Source organism: Anas platyrhynchos, chromosome 2 (genome assembly GCF_047663525.1).
Source record: "Anas platyrhynchos isolate ZD024472 breed Pekin duck chromosome 2, IASCAAS_PekinDuck_T2T, whole genome shotgun sequence".
Lineage (NCBI taxonomy): Eukaryota > Metazoa > Chordata > Aves > Anseriformes > Anatidae > Anas > Anas platyrhynchos.
In genome coordinates, this window is record NC_092588.1 from 47,952,517 (window position 1) to 47,977,428 (window position 24,912).

Sequence of the window (24,912 nt, forward strand, 5' to 3'; positions counted from 1 at the left end):
GTTGTTTTCAAAAGAGTTATATACATAAAAGAGACTTGGGGTCCTGCTATTTTGCAAAAGCTACACTTCTCAGATAACTTAAATACCTGTGCACAGGATTCACAACATGCAGCATGGTAACATATGAACTAATTCAGTTCACCAGCCTAAGAGATGGAAGCCTAAGAGAGGAAAAGATGTTTTTTATTCACTTCCATAAGTTCTCTCAGCACAGATCTCTACTTAGCTGTCACAGAACTTTAATTGAAAACCTTTGTTCTGGTCTTGAGAGGGGACTTGTGTCAGTACCTCTTCCCTTGTGGAACAGCATTATTCACCTTCTTTGAGGTCTGAAGCACAATGCAGCAAAAGTGTTTTGAGCTTTCAGGACAAATTGAATAGGAAAATACCTGTTCTGTGATTCTCATTAGGGCTCACGTGAAAATTAAGTTACATTAAACCCCATGGCAAGCAACACAGATCAGAGGCAGCTGCTTAGTGAATAAGCTTTGGAAATACAAACTTTTATCTTAGGTGCCTAAAGTGGCAGCTAGAAAATTGAACTCTTTTGTGGACCTTCACCTACATGATTTGCAAGACCCTTTATTTATTTATTTATTAAAAAAAAAAAAAAAAAACTTAATTCCACTATCTACTAGTATAAAATGTGTCACCTGTGATCATTTCCTAAAGCAGACATTCTCCTCTCAGCATCTTAGACAATCAGTGGCTTGCAGTTAGTGACCACTGGAGTCCATATAAAAGATCAATGATGGATTCAAAAGGCAAGATTACTGTGACAGAAATAAATGTGTCACATGACATTTGCTACAACCACTGCAGAAAAAAAAAAAAGGACATTAGTGTAATAGTTTGAATGGCAGTAAAATAAGATGTCATGCTTACAGGAAATATATGTATACATTTACATTTTAATGTATACGTACATTAATATACATACATTAATTTGAATTTATTGTTAATCTCAAATTAAGTTCACACTGTTATCACTCCCCAAAATGTCTGCTTCCTCCCCTTCTCCACACACACATACACAAAACCAAAACCAACCAACAAAAAAAAAAAAAGTGACTAATTTTAAAATCTGATTTCTGAAGTGAGATGTGGTCATGGAGATGAATACCATATTGTTAAAGAAAGATGCACTAAGCATTAAAGAAAAACTAAAATCCCAACATCTAGATATGGCCGAAGTCACTAAGTGCAGGTGTTTAAGATGAGGATTGTATTACAGCTTTCTAGAAGATATTCATACACTCTATTTTACAGACATGAGTGTGAAATAGAAGAGCTGTGGAATGAAGCAGTAGAGGATTTCCTAAGGAGAGAGTTCTTGCTACCGTTTCCCACATCTCACAATGTAAAAACTTTGGTCTGAAAGCTGCTTAGCAGCTTGTGCTATTTGAGCTAACATATCCTGCCAACCTTTGCATCTGTGCAAAATCTCATTCTGGCCTTTGAAAGTTCAGCACTCATTTCTTGCCTCTGATACCACAATCCTTTAGAAATGTATTTTGTTTTTCAAGAGAAATTGAAACTGTGTCCGAATAAGATTGTTGCCAATGCTCATCTCAGCACTGGCATCACTAGCAAATCTGAGATCATGCTGTGGAAAAAGTGTTACAGATCTGTTTGTCTCATGCTTTAAATAAGACACTTAGTGTTTTTTTTTGGCCAATGTTTAATGTTTCTTTCAATTTTCAGAAGTAAATCATCAATTGCCAGTAAAGTGGTAGGACTCTCAGAGACTGCAAAAATACCACTTTGCGTAGTTCAGAGGCTTGGACAGCCACCATGGCTGTTGCTGAAAACACTGAAGGTAGGACTTGTGTCTCTTTGAAGCATAGCTAGAGAGGAACTAGGATGGACAAAACTCTTGTTGCAGCCCTTGGCAGCAGTGCTTCTAGATGCCCCTGCTTCCCCCCCATCACCTACAGCTCTTTCTCTGAGAAATGGTGTAGCACCGGGGCAGGTTTTAATGCCAAATGTTTCAGAACATTTAACATGTATTTGTTTCATGCCTGCTGCCTCCCTTCCAGCTCATAACTATAGGTGACAGATTAATGCAGGAACAGCAGCCCTACACAGCAGCTAGGTACAGCATGCACAGCAGCAGCCAGCTACTGCAACACATAGGCCATGTACATGGCACGGATTGTATCCCACATAGTAGTTTTCTACAAAGCTGTGTGGATTCTTCACATGCCCAAACGCCCAACCTTCACACATGGTTCTCAAGTAAGCAGTGGTATAAAACCCAAAATGGCTTGGGCAACTGAAGATACCTCATGCCTAAATTACACTGCTAGTCAAGCTCTTACAGACTCTTCTACAGAGCGGTACCTTAAACTTCTAAGGACAGAAGGCTCTAATAACATCAGCAATACTGTAAAGATATCAAACCACATTAAAATGCACCTTGGAAAAAACCATTGTACTACGTTTTCAAAACAGAAATCTCAGAAAACATATTTAGAAAATCATAAAAAGTATGTAGGATTATGCATCTTTCAGCTATGTAGCTACACAAATTACTCAAACACCTCGTTATATAAGCTTCAATGTACTTTTTTTTTTAATGCCTCTTCAACTAGTTGTGTCAACACAATCTTTAAATCTGCTGTAATGCAATGCTGCCCTCTTCTGGTGCGATTTGATACGCACAAAATTTTTGATGCAATTCAGCAGAAAGGTGAGAAATTTTTTTACCGAGTAAACGGTACAAAAATACTGCATTATGTTTGCTCTTGCTGATTAAAATATGCAAATCTACTCTATCATTTAGTAGAGAGAATCAAAGTGAAGGCCAAGACAAAAATTAATTCAACTTCAAAAGCTTAAAAGCAGATATTTAAAGGGCTTAAAATGTCGAACAAAATTTGGTTTCAAGTTAACATACAAAGATCATTGATTGTATGGATGTGAGAAGAAATATGAATGAGTGAATAAACTGGTCTGTTGTTACTCTTTATCTGACAGTTACTTCACCCCTATATACGTTTCCCATCCTTTGTTATTTTACTCCTGCTTGTTTTTACCCTTCCAATCACGTAACCCTGTAATACTGCATTGACATTGCCAAGAACAGGTGATATAGATTGTACTGAAGCAGTTCAAAGCTTCTGGCCTGCTACATCTGAGCTTGCTTTTTTTTTTTTTTTTTTTTTTTACCCGCTTGCAGCTTATGCTTAGTTTAACTGTGACCTCTCTCCACTTAACCTGGCACATTACATACATTGCATCTATAGCATGTTTTTATCCTGTTTATCTTTGAGGCACAATTGTAGCTTTAAATTGATAGCGATGACAAGCAGGATGAGGTATCCATGACCCTAACATAACCACAAAGAAATAGTGGGCTGCTGCAAGATCAGCAGCCCCAAGAAGTCACTCTACCACAGAAAGCCACCAGGTAGGCCATGCACGATTTGCCCTTGGTAAAGCCACGGTAGCTGTTTCAGATCGCCTCTTTTTCTTCCACATGCCTTGACATCATTTTCCAGGTTTCATTTTCCAGATTTATTCCATATCTCCCCAAGCACAGAGGTTAGGCTCACAGGTCTGTTGTTCCCTGGATCCTCCTTTTTACCGTTACTATTTACCGAAGAGAATGCTGCAGGGCTACAGGGTGACCTCATTACAGCCTTTCAGTACTTAAAGGTGTTTTGTAAAAAGGATGCAGAAGGACTATCTACTTGGGTAGATGATAGGACAAGGAGGAGAAGGGTCTTAAACTATAAGAGGGGAAGATTTAGATTAAGGGTTAGAAGGAAATTATTCACTTGGGGTGGGTGGGTCATGCACTGGCAGAGGTTGCCCAGAGAGGTTGTGGATACCCCACCCTTAGAGGCGTTCAAGACCAGATTAGATGAGGTCCTGAAGAGCCTGATCTAGCGGGTGACATCCCTGCCTATGGCAGTGGGGATGGAACTAGGAAATAGTTGAGGTCCCTTCCAACCCAAGCCATTTTGTGATTCTTAAAATGGGAGTGATGTTTCCCTTTTTCCAGGCACTAGGGACTTCTCCTGTCATGACAGAGAAGGGCTTGCAACTCCATGAGCCAGTTCCCTCAAGATCCAAGGGACTCCTTTGAATAGAAGCCATTAGGTTTCAAAAATCAAAGTGTACAGAGCATGCTAGTGCAAAACCACAAAAGGCTGTCTGAAAGGCTTAAAGACGTAACACTGTACCAAAGAACAATAAAAAGTAGGTTTGTCCGCAATAATTTCTAAATTTGTGGAGAGCATTTATGTGCATTACAAGTTTGAAGAGGTGAGTCAAATAAGCAAGGAAGTAGCAGGAGGATGGCTCTGTATCGTCCTAAATGAGAAAGCGCTAATGAATGAGGAAGATTACAGCAAAAGGGCAAGGACATTGCTCAAAGGAAAAAAAAAAATATTGATAAACCTTCTACTTCAGTTTCATATCCTTCCAGCCACTGATCATCGTGGCTGCAGGTGAACACATGAAGGAGGAAAGGAAGTATTTTACTGCTTTGCTCCAGCAAAGAAGTAGTTTGTAAAAACATCCCGGCAAGGTGTAACAGATTCCTAGTTTGCAAGCAGCAGAGGAGGGAGCTTTAGGTGGGAGGTGCAAGTTTCTTAACCTCCCCTAATAAACTTCTGAAACATTACAGAGTAGAAAACATGGCAATCACGTTCTAGAAAGAAAATATCACTATCATATTAGCTATTAGAAAACATTGATAAATCCATATTCTTGGTTACCTACTGTCCATAAGCATGGTGCATACCTGTTCCTATACAAGACAGCTTTATTTGCAGAGTAATTCACAAAGCTGGCCTGCATTCTGAAGTTACAGAAGGAAAACAGGCATTTATCAAGCCAGCAATCTAGATTTTACTGTATCAAGAAACACTTAACTTAAAAACTCCAGTGATCCAGTAAGGAGTCCAAGGACCTTCTCAAAATAGGTTTATGGAAAATACCTCACACAATTCTGTTGTGAGAGTAATTACTAGCTCATTAAGGTAGCCTTCTGTATACACATCTAGGAAGAATACAGCACACAATTCCTTTAGTTTTTTATAATTGATTAGTAAGTCACAGAAGGAGAAGCTTTCAATTTTAATCAACTACATAGACAATGGAAGGAGACACTCCTGAGGAGAGATTACTATTTAATGAGGTAAAACAGCATTAATCCAAACTGAGCACATTCATTTAAATTCCTTATTTGCTTTCAAACTGACCAGTAAAAAGTAGCTTAGAGAAAAGGTGGGTGGCTATACTAAGAAACAGTACCCAACTGAACAGACCTGGTCCTGTGCATTTAAATGCAAACAGATGGACATTTTTTGGGGGGATGGCCATAGTTCAGTTTTTCATGTATGAGATTAAAAACTTCAGGTCTCCCAAAAGACTGCAGTAGTCTCAAGACTCCCCTCCAGACCAAAGTATACGGAAAAAAAGCCTCAAGTTCAAAGCCTAAAGTTCCTATTCACCACAACCTTTCTTACTGTGATTACAACTATAGTATTGCTAGTCAGCTTAGCCTACCCACGTGTTTTGCTGTCTTCTAAGAATATATGGCAACATCAAGACAGCTTCAGTAAGTACTCTTCAGTAGTACTCTTCAGTAAGTAACATGACTATTTGCTCATAACCCTTGCTATTCTTACCTCAAAGTTTTATTTTGACCAAGTAGTAGCTTTGTTCAAGGTTAAACCAATCTCTGTATTTAGGGAAAAAAAAGTAGAAACTGTTCTGGAGTGTGTGTGTGTATATATATGTGTAAGAAATATATACATCTTAACTGTATACTCAAGCTTATGGGCTCACCAGAAAAGCTAACTTTCTACATACGTGCTTCAGAAGTAATACTAGGCCCAAAACAGCTTTCCTGTGTCATGAACGGTATCTCACCCTACAACCTTTAAAAAATTCAAGTTTTATCGAGATTTATCCATTTCTGAGCTTCAATAATAGTCTTTATTATGAAGTCAGTGACCTAGCTATGAATACACCAATACCTGAATTTCCAGATGATCCAGATGAACTTGATACTTTCACAGAAACGAATTCGAGCAAGCAGAAAACACCAGAAAAACCATTTTATTGCAACAATGTCCCCATCATCAACTGAGATGGCAAAAATCAAGTTTTAATACAATTTGCATTTCTACCTTTTTATTTATGTAAATATAAATTCAAGAGTGTAAAATAAATCCACATATAAAACACAGAAGAAACATTCTCTTTCAGTGAATGCAAAAAAACTTACATACTGAATAATCATGACAAATCATCCGTTGTCCATTTTTCCAAGTACACAGGAGTGAAAGAACGCAGAAGTTTATTCTCCAAAAGCATCCTGTATAGAGTCCTTAAAGTATTTAATATTCAGTAACCTCAAATCCTTGAGCTTATAGATGTAGATTCCAAGAAAAGGCTAGAGAAACATCTCAAACTTCAGATGATCTGAACTCCATCTAAAATAACCCATTTAAAACAAGATTATGCTCAATTCTTACAGCGGAAGCATCACAATTACTTTATTAGTATCATTATTTTGGAAAACTATTTCCTAGTAGTTTTTTCCCGCTTTTAAAATAGTCAGGAGTATTTATTTCAAATAGTATTGTTTACTTATACTGTAAATATATTGCGGAAAGTAACTCCACATGCTGGTACAACAGGCCTTCAAGAAGTTCCACTTAAACATTACTACAATGTACCTTAAAAAAAGAAAGGGGGGGGTCTAGAGCATGAAATGCATAATAAAGAGTCAGTGTTGTGGGATTATTAGTCTTCTTTCTCATCTTATATATTTCAAAGTCAATATTGGACTGCATGAATATTGGCTGGTTATAAATACTTAGACTACGAACCTTTAGTTTTAGAAAAATATTTTCTCATTATTACACAAAAAATATTACCAGCATTATAAATGCATCATGCAGGGTATTTCTTCACAAGGAATGTTTTTCACTGGGTCCAACAGGCAGATTGTTTCAATGACTGTGGCTTTTAATGCAGATCATGCCAAATTCTTAATAAGCAGTGTTTTCCCTCATGGTTATGTTACAACACAGATTGAAGAAATTAAGATGTTAAAAGCAAACAAATTTAAAAAACAAGAACTGCAAGTAACTTCACAACTAGGAGAGGAAAAATTGTAGAAGGATTAAGTCAGCACTATTGTGGGTCCCCACAGTTGCACTGCTACTCTTAGGTTTCCAAAAGATGCATATGATTTTATAAATATTTTTGTGCTAAGAGCCATGCTCAGAAACAAAATATAGGCTAGCACAAGTCTACCTTCTTGGAGATGCATCTAAAGTATAAAATCCACTTACTAAAGTGCATTTGCCAAACAAATTCTAACTTCTACTATAACAGCTATTCCAAAAAGCAATACAAACTAAATTTGTTGAAGTTCTACCTCTACTTAAAAGCAGTAAATATAGATGACTGAAATCTACATTACAATCTTGTATTGCCAAACATTGTGTCTCAATGCCATGAGCTGTAGAAATAAACAAAATGTACTGTCCTAAGCTTCCCACAACCAAGGAAGTGCCTCCACTTAGGAATACTGAAAGCATAGAATGGAGTTAAGTACAAGCAGAGTTGAAGTAAGCATTGCTTTGCTTTATATTCAATGTTTCTTTAAGGCTCTGAGAAAAGCTATTACTTTTCTCAAGATCTTTTGGCAAAATATGCAGAAGTAGCAGGGCCATCTGACGTTCCAGAACTTGTGTTTTCATATTCCATTAAAGCCAGCTCGTTCAGTGTCTGTATACATTTATTGCACTTGTGTTGTTGGAACACATCTATACCAACATAGGAATAATGATTGCAACAAAGCCATAGTAAAATAAACTTTTAAAAGGGTCTGATACCAACATTAGAGGATAAGTGTCTGCATGTTTAAAATGTTCCCCTAATAATAAATACAGACAAATTGCTCAAGTCAGATGCACATGTTTAACAATTATTTAGCATATATAAAATTTCACTCATCCTTTATCAATACAAATCTGTTAGGGATCAAAAAGACTTACCATGCAAAATATTGATTAGTGCTGCATAATGGAATATATATTTCTATCAGAGTTAAAACAGCATTTTCAAAATTTAAAGAAAAATAGATTTTTAAAAAGGGAGTCTACTGTTGAATGCAAGTCTTTCTCGTAGCAAAGACAAGATAGAGATAAGTTACCATTTATCGCTGTACTTCAGTCTTGATGAAAGACTAGTAATAATTTGTCCACCTATTTCTTAATAAATGCTACATTTTCAAGAATAAAGGAACTATCAGTAGGCATTACTTCTACTTAGAACAAGTTACTTCTCTCTGTAATATGTCAAGTATGCTTTTAAAGATTCAGGTAACGGTAGACTCATAATTTTCTCTCTCAGTAGATTTCGAGGAGGCTCTTCTGGCTTCAAGGCCTCACTGTGATCTTTATCCTCCTCCTCTTTATTATCATCTTCCATTCTTTCATCTTCTTCACTATCTAAAGGCTGAGGAATGAGCTGATTACCAACAAACACATAGGTATTAATCCTGCGTCTACGACATCTCCTGCGTTTTCGTTTTGGAGGAGCCTTCTGAGCAATACCCTTGGCTTTCATCTCCTCATTTATGAAGTTTCTAAGGGTGCGTCTGATATATATTCGAGCTAGGTCCTGGAGATTCCTAACAGCACATGGAGCTAAAATGAAAGAGAGTGAGTTAGATTTACTTAGCGAAATTTCTCTGTAACAAAAACGTCTGCAAGACAGCAAGACTTATAAGAACAAATGAAATTTTTAAGTACAGAAAGCAATATACAAATGAAACAAGGGTAGAGAGATCTTGGCAAACCATTTAGAATATTCACAAGTGTTCCTTACTTCAGACATATTCAGATTTGAGCTGAAGATGACTTCTAGAATATGACCGATCTTTTACAGAAAATACCTAGTCCAAAAATTAAGAGATCTTTTGACATGTGCAAGTAAAGCAGAAAAACATAACAGATTAAACAAACTTCAGGAAACATACACCACACACTGTCATATTTTAGGTTTCTGACACAGTCTGGGACAAGCCGCTAGCATTCTCTTTTAAGGTTCTGCTGATAGGGAAGTTTTCCCTACCACATCACATTAGTTTAAACAAGTGCTTTTCTTCCTTTCCACTTCTACTCGCTACGATTTTTCCTGTTTCTTGCTGATGAGGGAAAGCCATATCAACTTCACAGCTGACCAACCAGGTAAATCACCCTTATCTTTGCAGCAGGAAAGGAATCAAAATTTCTGAGGTTCTAAACAAAACAAGTAACAAAAAACAAGAGGTGTTTTTTCAATGGTACATAGGTGATGATTAAGTGCTACTGAGCTGGTGGATGACCTGTCTTAGATGACCTATGGCTGGATAACTCCAAGGAAAACAAAGCAAAAATGGCACACCAAACACACAGTCTGTTCAACTTTGTCATTTTTGGTCTAGTTTCTTTGCTGCATTTCAGACCCAGATGCTACAGAAGCCCTGTTTACTACTCTACTCCTAGCAGAAGTTTTCATCTCTATAACTTCCTCTTTTTAACCTCTTTATTATCATACTATCTTACCTTGGCAACAACCTGTTGGCTTTCCAACCTTGGCTTTCACAGACTTTTTAAACCCCTTTGCCAACCTAACTGAAGAGCCCTGCACTTAGAAAGCCCATCCTAGCGACTACTAAAACCAGCTAGGTGTCACTGTATTAGCTGCAGACAGGCATAAGCACACTCAGCTATTAACGTTCTACAGTACCAGAGTAGTGTAGACCAGTTTCCTCCTTTTCAGGGGGAAAAGGAAATTTTTCTCTGGAAGACTGTCAGAGACAAACTTAATATTGACTCAGTATGTTATCTGTGCCTCATTAGAAAACAAGAACCTGAACACGAAAGGAAAAGTAGTCTGGAAAAATAAGCAGGAAACACCAGGATCATTTTAATTTGGGATATTAACTGCAGAGCAACACAGAATAACAACCAGCACATAAACTTATCAGTGAGCTACTGCTGTCCTAGACTGTATGTGTCTGTTCTATCATACATCTATACAAGGATAGTCTTCCCCATTTCCAGAATAACACCAACAGGCACTCTGAAAACCCAACAAAGCAAAGGGAGCCAGCACAAGTGACACTTACGCAGTCCCACAGTATCATGTTTGCCGTTGTCATTTCTGTTCGGTTGCACTAGTGGAGCAAATGAAACAGCAAGGATATTTTTACTTTCCCACGTGTTTTGTCCCGTTCTCAAGATTTGTGTTAACTGCGTAAGAACAACAACAAAAACAAAAGTTAGTGGTTAGCTTTGTCATACTCACTATTATTCAGGCTCATATTCAAACAACAGTATTTTGATTTGCTTCAAAATGAACGCATAAAGTTTGTTCTCTGAACAGCCAGGACTTTCATATTCCTTAAGTATTTAGTCACCAGAGTACTGAAAGATGGGTCTTCTGCAATGGGAACAGATGCAACAGGAGAAAAAGCCTAAGTCTTGCATTTTTCCTTAAGTTTTCCAATATTTTAGGTTGGAAACAGCTTCTGGCATCCAACCTCTAATTTGTAGCTAGCTTTGTTCAAGCAAAATCAAGCAATTCAGAAGCTTTTCCAATGAAGTCACAAAAATCTCTCCTAGGACTGAGATTCCACAGCCTCTCCAGACAAGCTGCTGTGGTATTCAACCAACTCATATCATTATGAAAAATTATTTTCCCTCTATCAAGAGAAATTACCCCTTTGCTGTAGTTTTTAAAATTCTTCTTTCAGTCTGTTGTGCACCTGGGACAACACTGTTTACAATCAACTCCCACACACTTTTGGGCAGCCTAATCAGGAGGTCAGATGTTCCTGATTTTTTTTCTTCAGGTTAGACAAACTGAGCTCTTTGAGGCTCTTATGTTTTACAGGTTCTAGTGTCCTTACTACTTGTAAGGCAGAATTACTCAGTTTTAATTTTATGTCTGATTTTGGTCTACTTTTAAGTTCAATGCCATTAATTTCAACTGATGGTATCTCAGCCCAACAAATATTGGATAAAGTATTTATGAAACTGGATGACACAGGCTATATTTCAACAACTTGGTTTTTTTTGAGAATGTAGGTATATATGCACTGTGACAATTATTTTTGGAAGGTAACTAGAAAACTTATCAATTTAAGTGTTTCAGTAATTCTCTGTATTCATGAAAATATCAAGTGAAGTCATAGTCTTTTTTTCTTAACTTCCCGATCAGTAAAACAGGGAGAATACTACTTACCTTTGTAAAGCCTTTTGAGATCTAAGGATGAAAAGTGATAGAAGTGCGAAGCATTATTAAAATAGTACACCTGTCTGAAAATGAAAAACGTCTAATCTAACAAGAAAAAGCAACACTGAAAACTGCTGGAAATAAGTCTTTTTTGTCTCCCCTTACCATTTTCTGTTAATTATAGATATTTCATCATATTTCTCTGAAATCAGCGTTCCTGTTTTAGAGGATGGTTTTTGTTTTGAACTGTTGACTGAAAGTGCGTGTCAGGGAAGATTTCAAAGCAGTTCTGGGAATGACGTAATATTCTTAAAACATTTACAAATGGAGTTCTAGCTACACTGAAGACAAAATGGTTTTGTTACAGACAAGCGGATTTCAGTGTTTTAAGGGGGGAGTTCAAGACTGCATTGCAAAAGACTGATATCTGCTTAATTGCAACAATACACTGAGTCAAGATGTCATCAGCTGAACATTAACTTAGTAAAATAGACATTTTAAAACATTTCTTAAAATTAGTATAATATATAAAGATAGCAAGGGGAAATTGCCACTAAGTCACCTGATCTTCTATAGGCATTACTAAAATGCCTCCAACTTTCAACAAAATTTTCATGTAGTTTTCATGGTCTTTCTGGACTCCAGCTCCACAGTAAATCCGGTCATACTGATGACTGTCTGAAGCTATTTCCAAACAATTACCAACCACAAAGGCAGGTTCACAGAACTCAAATCTAAGGGGAAACAAAAAAAAAAAGAGGGGACATTTCAAATTAGGATTTTTGAGAAAAGCCAGTCCAGACAATGACAGAAAATTATTTTTCAGATCTTCCCCTATGTAATGGCAACAAAAAAATAAGCATGCATATTTCTAAAAAAAAAAAAAAAAATATTTTATGGAAATGCTAAATAACAAGTCATTTATTGCTTTTGTCCCATCAAGGACCAAATAAAAATTCTTAAGTTACAATCACTGTATTACATAAGAACAAGAAAGCCTGAAAGAAACACCAGACTTCCTAACAATAAACAAATAAATTTGTTTAAAGAAACCTTACAAGCCATACAGGAAAGTCTCCTTAAAATAGAAGACTTGTCAACACTTGTGCAATACCCAGCCCATTGAATAAATGTGGAACCAGTCCAATTCCTAATACATTCTCCCATCCCAGCTTTTAAAGAAGTATGCTCTGTAGAGTCATTTTTGTGTCACACAAACTTCCACCTTGAGCCCAGTCTGTTTTTCTCCAAAATAGAATTCAATGGAAAAAATTGGACTACACAAAAAAAGGGGAATAAAATTATTAGTTCTGAGAAGCATCTGTTCTAATTTTCATCAGCAAATGAAAGTTACATAACTGCCTTTAAGTGGACTTGAGCATATAAAAGAAGTTGCCAAAAGTAGTTGCAAGGACTAAGTTCTCTTGGACACTGCATAAAGTAGCAAAGAAAAGACGCATGGGATAGAACATTATTTCCAAAGCTGTGTATGTTTTCTATTACAATGATGTTTTCCTGACATTTTTCAGGTCTCCACAACACCTTACTGCTTACATTATTAATGCCATGATAATGTAATTTACATCTTTGTTTAAAGAAACACAATGCCTTTCTACACACACACACCAACAACATTCAGCCAATAACTGTTTGCCCCACCACACACACACTTTAAGATGAGAAGTTACAGTTGCTCACAGAAAAGAATTATGGTTTCCTTGGAAAAACCACTAAGTGAAGTCTAACACTTCGTTGTGGCATTAAGTAGTTCATAGGTCATCTGACAGTATCAAAATCCAAGACCCCTCAAATTTCTCCCAGAAAAAATAAACTTGAAGAGTTCTAAATACTTCATTGAATGCATACAGCCATTTTATGAACTTTACAGCTGACATTCAAAAGGAAATTTTGACTTGGCTTGCAGTAGGAAGTCCCAGTACAACTAACAATGTTCAAATCAGTATTTCCTGCCAGGCTTCACTGTAACTGAGTTGTCACTGCTTAGGGATATGGCCTATAAGGCTTGGCTGACTCTGATCTACAGTATTGCCATTCACAAATTAAAATTCTATTAAACTAAATTTTTTGCTTAGTCTATTTTATTTCCAAGATGAGGTGCTTGACCTTGGCAATAATTCAGGTCTTCCTTCTTTGACTAGTCAAGGACAAACCCCAGAATCCTTCACCAACCAAGTAAATGAAACTCCCTTATGTGATGTACGTGGCCAACAGTCCATGTTGTTTCCTCACCCATGTGCAGTGGAAGAAATGAAAACTACAAACACTGAGAAGAAAAAAAGGAAAGAGGAGTGAGGAAGAACTGCACACAACCAGGCACAGCTAGCCTGAACTGTGGATGAAATAATTTCAGACGAAGAAAAAAATATCTGGAAATATGTAAGGCAAGGTTAAACGTTAGGAAGAAAATTAAACCCAAAGCACTTATTACTTCACTGAAGAACTCATCTCATTTCACAAGTATGTGAAATATTGTGCATTTTTCAACATTCAGTGAAGATCTGACAGTTCTACATAGTTTTAATTCAGGTTGCCTACACATGAAGTCAAGCATCAACACACTGATTTAACTTAGGTTTGAGCAAGGTACCCTTCACAGTTTTAAGAAAGTAAAATAAAAACAGGTGGTAATAAAGCACTTCTCTAAAATGCAATTTTAGATCTTATGACATTCACTGGTTCTGTGTCCTTAGACAACGGAAGAGAGCCTGCCTGCCTAACCTGGTAACTTTCACAACTTTTTAGTAAAATGCTCCTCCAAAAGCTGAGAGGATTACCCGGTATTTCTGAACTGCTTCCTCTACTAGAAGCCACTGGTCACACCCTCTGAAAACAAACACCAAATCCTCCAAGGACGCAAAACCACAAAAACAAAGACCCACGAAACATTTCCCAGACACTATTTACAGACATTTCTATTTATAAAGCGTGGATGAAAAAGGGTTTTTAAGTACAGTAAATGCTAAAAATAATTTTTCATATAGCTTCACAGCTTGAAGCCAGAAGGACGCTAAGTGCCATTGACACAGATGTGGCTTCCTATTACACCTGTAAGAATCAGACAGGCTAAGCAGTGGAGACCAACTCTGCCTATAGAGGCATTACATTGTGGGTTGACCATGTTATCAGTACAAATTTGTGGAGACATGGCTTATCACCAAGACAGACAGGTAGTGGTTAGTTCATTTACTTCAAAAATACCTCCTTCACCCCAGTAGCTTCAGCTAGTTCAACCCAGTTTGTCAAAAGCAGGAGCATCCTGAAAGACTTCTGAGAGCAGTATGATACACGCAATTTCCAAAGACATCTTCTTAGTCCATATCAGATGAAAAACAAGGGGGTCTACTCAGCTCACTTGGCAGTGCAATGGTAACACCCATCTAGACTACAGTGGTATGCTGGTTGACCATTCAGATCATATAGGGTTCTAGAACTGTCATTTTTTTTCTGGGTATCAAGAAGCTAACAGCTGGTAGAAGTGGGGCAGAAAAACTGGAGTGGTTATCTCATCGTGGCAACACTTGAGCTCAGAAGCCAACGCCATCCATTTATACTACCTGTAGAATTAACAGTTTTGCATGTTATGGTATGAACAGTGACAACACACCAAGAATAGAAAGGCATATATGGCTGATACTTGGGAGAATTACAGACTTAAATCTAGTTGTGCAACAGTCAACCTTACTTTTCCTCACTACAATACAAAATAAACCTAACTGAAGAAATTAGACTCCTTCTCCACTCCCTTAATCTTCAACTGATTCCATTATCATGAAAAGATGCATGCAACTTTGAATCAGAAAGAATTCATAAACAAATATACCAACTTGTGGTATTCATGTAATCCAGCACCTTTGTGAATATCTTCTAGTAGAGACAAAATTTTATTTATGAGAATTTGTCATTAACTTGCCCAAACCATTTGCAATATGAGCAAGGTTAAAGTTCAACCTCACTGAAGCCTCCCCTCAACCTGTTAAGGGAGTGCTCTAAAACAGAAAGATCCTGCAAATAAACAGGAGTAAGCAATTTTAAGAGTACCTGCCCAACACTAACACAAGCTTGTTAGTCTTACTGTATGAAAATAGTATCAACCACATTGTTTTACAATGGAAGTTAACCCCAAACACAAATTTATTTCAGTCTTATTTGACACTACATTCAACAAGCAAATTTCATTCCCATTGCCTTTGGGATGTCAAAACAGATCAGATATTCAATCTGTTACACTGAGCTATTTCTAGTAGATTATAAATTTTGCTGAAAAGGAATGGTTTATTGCTCTAACATGTAATAGTGACAGTCACATAAGCTACCTATTAAGATGAAATAGTATTTCATCTAGTTACACACTTGAAATGGAATTATGAAAAAAAGTTAAGAAATGTCAAGTGTTATTCACCTTTTGTTGATCTCTATCAAATTGCCAGGGTAACCTTCGAGACAACTACATAGGTAACATGAAAAAAATGTTATTTTATAGATTAGATGCCAAGAAGTGTACTGGAACAACCCAGAGAAGTTTGGATCACACTAGGTTCTTCAGTTCAATCTGGTATTTTGATTAAAAGCAAGCAGCCAACCAAAGAGAAATTAAGAGTTCCCACTATTGATAGCATAGCAACCAGGTTTCTATGTCTGAATGAACACTTGCCACAAGGATAGATTTAATTTCACACAGATCTTGTTTAGTAATGGCCCAAGACATTCAAGTACTTTCAAGCTGAAGTGTGCTGACCTAATCTTGTCCTTTCCTTTGTATTTCTGTATTCTGTCCCCCATCCTCCCAGTATAAAAGGATTATAAATAAACAGCCGCAGCACTTCACTTTCAGGTAAGCATCAAAAATTACCTGTGGAATTTAAAGGGCATTTTTGTATTCACTACAACAGCTTAAGAGAATAATTAAGGAGTAGATTGTCACTGCATGCATTGAAGTTAAATTCTCCATAGGTATCAACAAAAGAAAAACACTACCATTGTAATAAAATGAACATCCATTTAAAAATATTTTGAGTAAAGAACTAAGATTAAGATTTATTGCTTTTGTATCCATATCCACCAATCTAGTATTTGTGTGATAAAATATTAGTAAAATATGACAGTACAATAGCCTATCCTCTAATAGTTCCCCACACACACAAATTCATTTGCTGGTCCTCAGCTAACACCTATTCACACAACCCACCATTTAAGTACTTCTAACTATGAAGATGTATAGCATGTTTTTTTGGCTAAGCTCTTCTGCCTATATGAGTGCAGGACATTATTAATTCATGTCTCTTGAGGATCAAACCAGAGGCAAGAATTTTTTTAAAGTAGGAGATGTTCATTTCTACAGAATCAAGTACAAGTTCAATGAACCTATGCATAAAATTATGTAATTTGAAGGAAAAACAAACTAGCATCAACAGATTTGTGTTTGAAGGATAAAATGTATCATAAGATGCTTAAAAAAAAAAAGAGTACTGAGGAACTACTTAAACGCTGTCTTTAGCTAATAAAAAAAATCAGTTTTTAAAACCACTATCACTCCAGCTACATTTTACACCTCTCCATAGCTATAATTCATTAGCAGGACACCACCTAATAGTATACTTCCGCTCATTTTACTAACCACACTCATATCTCAGTTTGCTGCTCACAGTCCTTACAGAAAAAAACTTATCAGCATGAATTTAAAATTTCTGTGTATTTGTTCACCATCCACATCCACTTTCTTTCAGTATCAAATTTCAGTATCAAATGCTGCAACTGATTCACCTCAGAGTCTAGAGGACTGTAGTTTCACAAAAAAAAAAAAAAAAGACTAAACAGTAACACTCAGCAGCTCCAAAAAGGCAAAAAATAAAACAAATGACTTTTTTTTTTTTTTTTTTTACACAAAGGAAGAGCAGTAAGGCAGGTACACATAAGATTATTGGAATTTATAGCACAGAGGCTGGCAACTTAACACTTGCCATTTCAACTGTGCTGATGCTACAGTGGAATAAGAACTCCAGAGCATTGCAAGTTTTGGATACAGCCATTCCTGGGGGTCAAGTAAAGTTTTAAAATGTTTTAATGCATATATGCAAACAGCAGTGAATCCAGTTTAAGAACGCACAGGATGAGATTTACATTAAATTCCCTTAATATGTTAGTAAGTAGACATTAAAATGAATCTGCAAAGTGTGGAGACTCTGAAAATGTATGCTATAGACTATTTCTGCTACTGTGACAAGGAAGTAACATACTTTTGTCCTACACTACACTAACTATACAGTTGACCACATTTTTAGCAGAAGGATCCCTCAGAATGGGGGATGAGGATGACAAATTAGATTAAGATTAGTAAGCATCTTCTGAATGATTTTCACTAAAACAAAAAACAGGCTTATCTTTTTTAAAAACACAGCTACAGAAGCTGGAAAATAATTATTTCCAGAAGTTATATGGAAGGACTTAAACTACAAATAATTTAATCTACAAACTTCTGGCTCCTTCATCCATTTGTACTATAAAGATAATACTAAGAGCTGCTTCTATATAAAAGAATTTCATAAAATCTTAATCTAAATCTTACTCCAAGTACTCCTAAAACCTGAAGAAAACCTTCAAAGAGCCCTCAGATCATTTAATCAATTTCAGTTTTTAAACTGACGTAAAACTTTCTTTGAAAACCACAGGTGAAGGTCAATAGTCTCAGTTGGTCTTAGCATAACATAGCAATGTGCAACTAATGAAATTTTCCAATTTTCATGCCTTATTAACATTTTTCAACTTACTGTACTGCAAAACTAATATCGAAGTTGTATCAAACAGATTTAAAGGTGTTTATTTTATACAGGAAGCAGTTTTCCCATTTCTCAATAATATTTCCCATGTTCTATCCTGACAGTGATTTCAATTTAAGATTAATCACTAATTAAGAAAACTACACTTAAGATTAAGAAACTTAAGAAAAGCAACAGGTAATATCAGAGAACAATTTTTAAAAAGCGTTAGTTCTTTTCTGATTAACTGAAACAATAGAGTAGCAAGACAGCAAGTTCTTTCCATCCTTTTTCGGTATTTTTCTCCATTGTTCATTCTGCTTTGTGTACGTATTCATTCAAGCTCTTTAAACAAAACTGGTTCATATATAAATGCATTTTCATGACTTGATACTATTTCTACTGCAAAATTACACGTTACTATTTTCTACATGTACACTGTGAACATTAGAATAAACAAAAGTATTAGATCTTTGTGAAGAAATACAAGTTAAGATCTACAATAGCAACTGAAATTCTTTACATCCAGTTACAATAATGGTAGTTAGCATTAGGGAAATAGCCAGAAGCGATACTGGCATAATTTCTATCCAGTAGTCTTTTCCCTGTACTTTTTTTTCCAGCTTCTAGGCATTACTGTAGGACAGTAAGCAAGAGATATACTCCAGCTTCACTTCTGTTGCTCAGTTTTTCAACAAGATTGTCACGGTTCTTCAATCATGTGACTTCAGCTACCTTGCTTATGATTTCTGATACTCAGTTTCCTCAAAACCCTTTCATTTCTGAAGACAAAACTAAGGGCTAACTTCACTCTCCCCTTCAACACTAGTTTACAGAACTTAAACTTCACAACTCCAAGTCATGATAGACAAAGCATGATGGTAAAAAGTGAAAAGATATTCCTTCCATTTACTTCTTTAATTCCACAGTGAATTTTAAGAAATCTGGACTCCTAAGCAGTACGGAAGTCAAGTAAGTTTTTCACTTCAGTTTGTCAAGGCCCTATTAAATACAAGGAGAGATGTCTGAAGAACAGTCTCTTTCTGGAGACTATACTACTGCACACTGCATGCTTTTCTGAAGCCAGTGATTTGTTAGCACTGCACTGAACATTTTCATCAGCTACTTTAATGTAACAAGTATTATAAATACTATCAAAACTCGCAGTAACTAAAGACTTCCAAAGAATGACATTGCCCACCATGGGACTTATTTTTATTTCTAGAAGGTATTTTATATGTGGCTTTGAGAAAGCAAGAATATGGATTTCTCCAATTATCAAATACTTTAAAAATACACTTTTAGTTTCTTCCTAGATAGTACTAGACCCATTGCCATTTTTGGAGCATTCTGGCTTATAAGGTAGAGGTGTATTGCTTCCTTTTTAATGTCTCCAACTAAAGAAGGGATATTCCAAAAGCCCTTTTTTTTTTTTGTTTGTTTGTTTGTTTAATGTAACTTCTGGCCTCAAAAGAATCCCACTAGATTTCTTACAGTCCTATGTTCTTGTGATTACTCAACCTCAAGAAGAATTTATTCACCACTTTAAAAACACATCGTGTTTACTACTAGAAATTAAGAGTAAGTTACCAGTAAAATTTAAAATGAAAAAAGTCACAAGTGATTTTGAGATGGGATGCTTTTCCTGCTTAGATTTTTACTGCTATCATTATCCAGCTGCACAGGAAGGAAAGTGCTTTTTCGTCATGTTTATATAAGGAACTTTGTTTTAACTTAGCATTTATGAAAGTGAGCTTTCAAACATTGTATCACTAGCCTTGAATTTCAAGGAAGATGAATACTTGGTTGGAAGAATGAGCTATTTTTCAATGCCCAACACAATTTATTACAGGACTTCAGAAAGAAGTTTCACCCATAACAGTTATCCCAGAAGTAGTACTAGGGTTCTTGTCACTTACCATTGAAGTGGTTTCTTTTGATCCCGAGAAGGGTTCGTGATTTTCTTTCACAGCAGGGACTTCACCAGCTTACCCAGGTTTGGTTTTTGATAGGGTGCTAGAAGATGGGCAACCTAGCCTTGCCCTGTGGCTCTCTCTCCAAGCTGGATATTCTAGGTCTAGAAGTTGACTGGGAGCAGAAAAGACAACACATTCCCCTTCAATAAACAGGTGAAGCGGGGCCTGGTACTTTCACAAATGTGTTTTAGATAGAGCCTTCTTAAGGAATGTTTTTTCCCCTTAATTAGCATGCATTCCTTCAAGGTTTTAAGCATGAAAGAGAGCCTTACACGTATATCAGACTCAGAACTTTCTTTACACCTAAAATCTTTTACACTTCAACCATGACAACACTTAAGATGCTGAAGACAGCATATCTCCTTTGCTTCTCCTGGCAAAGGTGTTACCAAATAAAACCAAGGCATGATTTTACCTCTCAGAATGAACAACTCCACCTCCATTTAAAGGGAAAATACTCTGATAGATTGGTAGGATATGGATACAGATACAAGTGATTATTGGAATTATCTGTCATTCTGAACCAGGTATCTGAAAAGCTTCCCTTCTGATGAACAGTTCAAGAGATAACAGATAGAAGGACAACCTGTCCTTTGAAGAGAGTGTCTCAAACCCTTTTGTACATTTTTACTTTGCTATCAGATTTCAGTCAAGCACCTGCCCAATCAGAGAAAAATATTACATTTCAACAACATTTTTAGTAGTAATCATTAAAAATCATTGTATTATACTACACAGCACTGGATTATGCTTTCATAAGAAGTAGCATCAAAGCAATACTCCCTTTTATTGGAGAGGGGAGGAGTACACATCATAATGACCCATCTCTGTGCCCTATGTCAGATGAAAAATTAAAGGCATATCACTTCAAGTGGAAGAACACAATAAATAAAGTATTTATTTAGGATCCTAGTTGAAGGTTTTCAAGGATCTACGTATAAGGTAAAAACCCATTTTATTTCTGCTTCAAAAGGAGACTGCTTCAAAAATTCAGACCAGACTGAAGAATGTTATCCACAAAGAAAGAACACAGGGAAAGGACACCACAGTTTTACAGCAACCCCCATCTTTAAAACTATGGTCAGGAAACCATGATGTGGTCTTCTGTGCTTTATCCCCTATATACCTCTTTAAAGGCTACTGACAAGTGTAAGGTATTTTTACCCAAAACACGCACACATCCACTGAGACAACTAGCTTCATTCATACCAGCCTGCCAGATAAAATCCATTTTCGAACAGTAAGGACACCTGCTAGGTATACACCTGTGTGCAACAGTAGACAGGCACTGAACACCTTAGGTATCCTTTCTGTTTGGTAGTCTTTCACCCAAACACTAGGTCGACAAAATCATTAGTTCAGAAGTCAGTTCATGGATTTTTTCACATATCTTTCTTTCGCAAACCAAGATTCAGGGAAAAGTTATGGAAAAGTTACTGATTTACTGACCCAGAGCACGTTATTTTGACAGGTAGATTTAGACACAATGCACAAAATTAAATGTTTTTAATAATATATAGAAAGGACCCAGTCAATCACAGAAAAAACACAACCCCATCTTCCTCAACTATATTAAGACAGTTAACCAGGATCAGCTATGCAGACGTGAAGTTACACAGCCTCCCACAAAACATAAAATCCAAACAGATCAGTATTATGTCAACTACAGTTCAGTTATTACTAAGTAGATTTATATCAAAAAGCACTTTCACAGATATTTTTAAGGTGGTGAGGACGGTGCTTCTATAGCCATTGCTGAGAATTTTTCTGTTATGAAGAAAAGGTAAATTATTGGAAAGTATATGCCAAGTGATATATGTATAAATTACTCTAAGTTTAGAGGATATTCACCATCCTGCTTCCATTCCTTTGCTGGAATCACACTAACTGAAGACCAGTTTAGCTATCAGTATAAATAACACAACATTCAGAACATTGTTCCCATAGCCAATCCATCACTGAATTAGCCAAAAATGCATTTATTCTGCTTTGAGAACATTTACATCTTTTTAATAAAAAATGGTCCTTTTTCCTTCAAACAATACACACACTGTAACATTCAGTTACTCCAAATGTAACAACTTTGAAATTTTTTCCTATTTTTTTTTATAAGCTTCAAAGTGCAACCCCCACTGTTCTGGTATGTATTCATACACATAACCTAATCAGATCCATTTTGTTTAAAAAAAAAAAATAATCACATATTCCCTTGGTACCCCTCCACTCAAAATCTCCTCATTTATGGACATAAAGGTATTACTAAACTGGAAAGGCATTTCAGTCAAAACCATCTTTTTTTGTATGTCCGAGTACACATAATAGAGGTATGCACAGGAATTCATTAGGTGGCAGTCACATCTTACAGAGCCATTAACACAGTACTAGTAATGATCATGAGTAACCACAGTTCTCACTTGCATATGTATTAACATCAACTAAGGTTAAAAGCCTGTATTAAAATCAGGACAGTGATGACGACACACACTCGTATTTCATGTTACGTAAGTGTAGTAATATATTCCCTGTGTTCTTCTGTAGAAAAAAATAAAGTTCTCTAACAAGTGTTTGAAGTACAGAATTGAATACAGGTAACACTAGGACAACTCTTTGAACTAAACTTCATACTCCACACTCCTCCTTTTATGCAGGAGCAGAAGGAAGAAGGCCTGTGGTTATGACCACAGCTCCAGAAGTCTGGTTTAAGGAAAAAAGTGGGCTGAACTTCAGATAAGAAAACCAAGAGCACATCAGTTCTTGAAGTACATTACAAAGGCAAGAAGACAAGACTTTTCTCTGCTCCCCTGTGAGCAAAAGAAAATGAGTAAGGACATGCAACTCTTATGCTTTACTGACAATTCAAAAAAAAAAATCTGGATTTTCAGCAGCTACTTTATAATTACTGCTGGAGAACGTACTGTCTGTAAGAAAGTCTTATTCTCTGTAAAGAGTACTAGAGGCCTGTTTTTCCTTTCACAGAGGCAGAGAGGCCAAAGATGCAGACTCTCACAGGCATGCTTAGAACTAGTAATAAATTGTTGAGTAACTGGAACCAGTATGTTTCACAGCCCTGTAACCCTGAAGTATAAAAAAAAGAGTTGTATATCAGCACAGATGAAGACTCCTAAGTCCATCTCTTCAAGTAATAAAGACGAATACAATCAGATAAGTTCACCTGTTTTTGATTTCTAGATCAACAGTAGTGGATTAGAAAAAAGTTAATTCTGTACAGAAAGATGTCCAGTTTTATAATAAAAATTACATATAAATTGTCCTATACATGCAAAGACACCTACATAGCACACATCATTCTTTATATATACACACACACTTACCTGCATGTATACGCCAAATAATGTAGTGAGATCAATTCTGTTAAGTATTACACAACAGAAATACTCCCACACTTTCTAAGCTTTAACTTACCTCATGAATTAGAGTGACAAATTGGAAGTTCTTTGTTCCAGCAACAAACACCATTTACCATATGTGATGCAGTCAACTTAAAACGAATTTAATAAGGGGAGGAGGAGAATGGCATCATTGCAAAACAAAAACTGCTGAAAAGTGAACTAGACAAATGAGATACTTACTTATCAAAGCTATCACTGTATTTTATGAAGCTCTCCAATTTTTCCTTGGCATATTCTACCACATCTGAATGAAGCTCTATTCCATGATTTATCCCAAAAGGTCCTGTAAATAGAAACAGCAGTTTTGTTGTTTTTCTTTAAAGCACAACACAAACACATGGAACAATGTTGTACCTTTTGTCTGTGAAAGTACTAACATCACATAAAACACTGGAGTCATCCAACACTCTACACAGAGACAATGATCTGTAGTACAGATAGAAAGATAAGAGGAAACAAGGTGAAAGGCCAAAGGATCAAAAAAACAAGGACGGAACCATGGCAAAACAATTTTGCACAACCAACTTTCATCATAAGGATGCATAAGATCTTGACGGATGCAGAAGATCTCGACTATACGTAGGACAGTCCAAGCAACTTCCTTTTCAATATGTTTAGTTGGAGGACAACAAATTCAAATTATGATTTAGTCTGTATTTTGTTATTCAAATTTTGAAAGGTTTTCTTATCGTAGACTTCTCAGTTCCTAAGAATTCAGAAATTTTGTATTACATTCATCTACATTGGTTCTTCTATTTATTAAGTTCCTAAATCAAGCTCACTCCTGATATATAGTAATTAACTTCCACCTAGAATACTACAATTGATTTGCATTATGTTAATTCCTCACAATAACGTAACAGTTGCACCACTGCTTTCCTGCAATCAAATCCAAGTATATTCAAGTATGTTTCCAAGTTAATTTGTGGGCCAGAAGTTAAAGTTGGGTTTTTTTGTTTGTTTTTTTTTTTTGGAACAAGAAATCATGAAAGAGTTTTATGACCTATCTACAACAGGAAAGAATCCGAATCAAATAGTCACATTTGCTGCGGGGATTCGATATTTAACATGTTTGCAATAGACCAGAGACTTCAGTAATGGAAACACAAAACTGGAAAAGAGAAGGGGAAAAAAAGAAAGCAAACATCAATAGCATTAGACAAAAACTTACATTTAAATCCTCTACTACATTCTAAATCTCACCTAAATATCTGACTTAAAGATGTTATTCCAATAAAATAGAGTAAAATTTGTCTTGTCTTGGACACCAATGAAAAATAAACAGACCTAGGGTTACTGAGAAAACATTTTCTACAGTAAAAAAAATATATGCTTCTGGGCTCATTAATAATTGCAATTTTTAATGCAGTTTAGAGTACCAAACAATAGATAACTATACATGCTGCTCACAAGACCTCTTCAGCATCAGCCAAGAGGTAGGTACATCATCCAAGGGATGTAGTTTGAACTTGTGGAAACACGTTCAAAGTTGACATT

At 36.2% G+C, this 24,912-nt stretch overlaps 1 protein-coding gene across 4 annotated transcripts in view; it reads right to left on the reverse strand.

The window, feature by feature from the left end:
- Nucleotides 1–6,059: 6,059 nt before the first annotated feature.
- PCMTD1 (protein-L-isoaspartate (D-aspartate) O-methyltransferase domain containing 1) overlaps nucleotides 6,060–24,912 on the reverse strand; it is a 40,366-nt gene continuing 21,513 nt past the window's right edge. For 3 of the 4 annotated variants that reach the window (XM_038174321.2, XM_038174323.2, XM_038174322.2), the window contains 4 exons: nucleotides 23,596–23,698; nucleotides 11,819–11,990; nucleotides 10,148–10,271; nucleotides 6,060–8,681 (listed from right to left, as the gene is read on the reverse strand). In XM_038174321.2, coding sequence (XP_038030249.1) covers nucleotides 8,311–8,681; nucleotides 10,148–10,271; nucleotides 11,819–11,990; nucleotides 23,596–23,698 — 770 coding nt within the window. In that variant the 3' untranslated portion in view covers nucleotides 6,060–8,310. Of the gene's footprint in view, nucleotides 8,682–10,147; nucleotides 10,272–11,818; nucleotides 11,991–19,948; nucleotides 20,118–23,595; nucleotides 23,699–24,912 lie in introns of all 4 variants that reach the window. The other variant, XM_072034684.1, reaches the window with a different exon arrangement.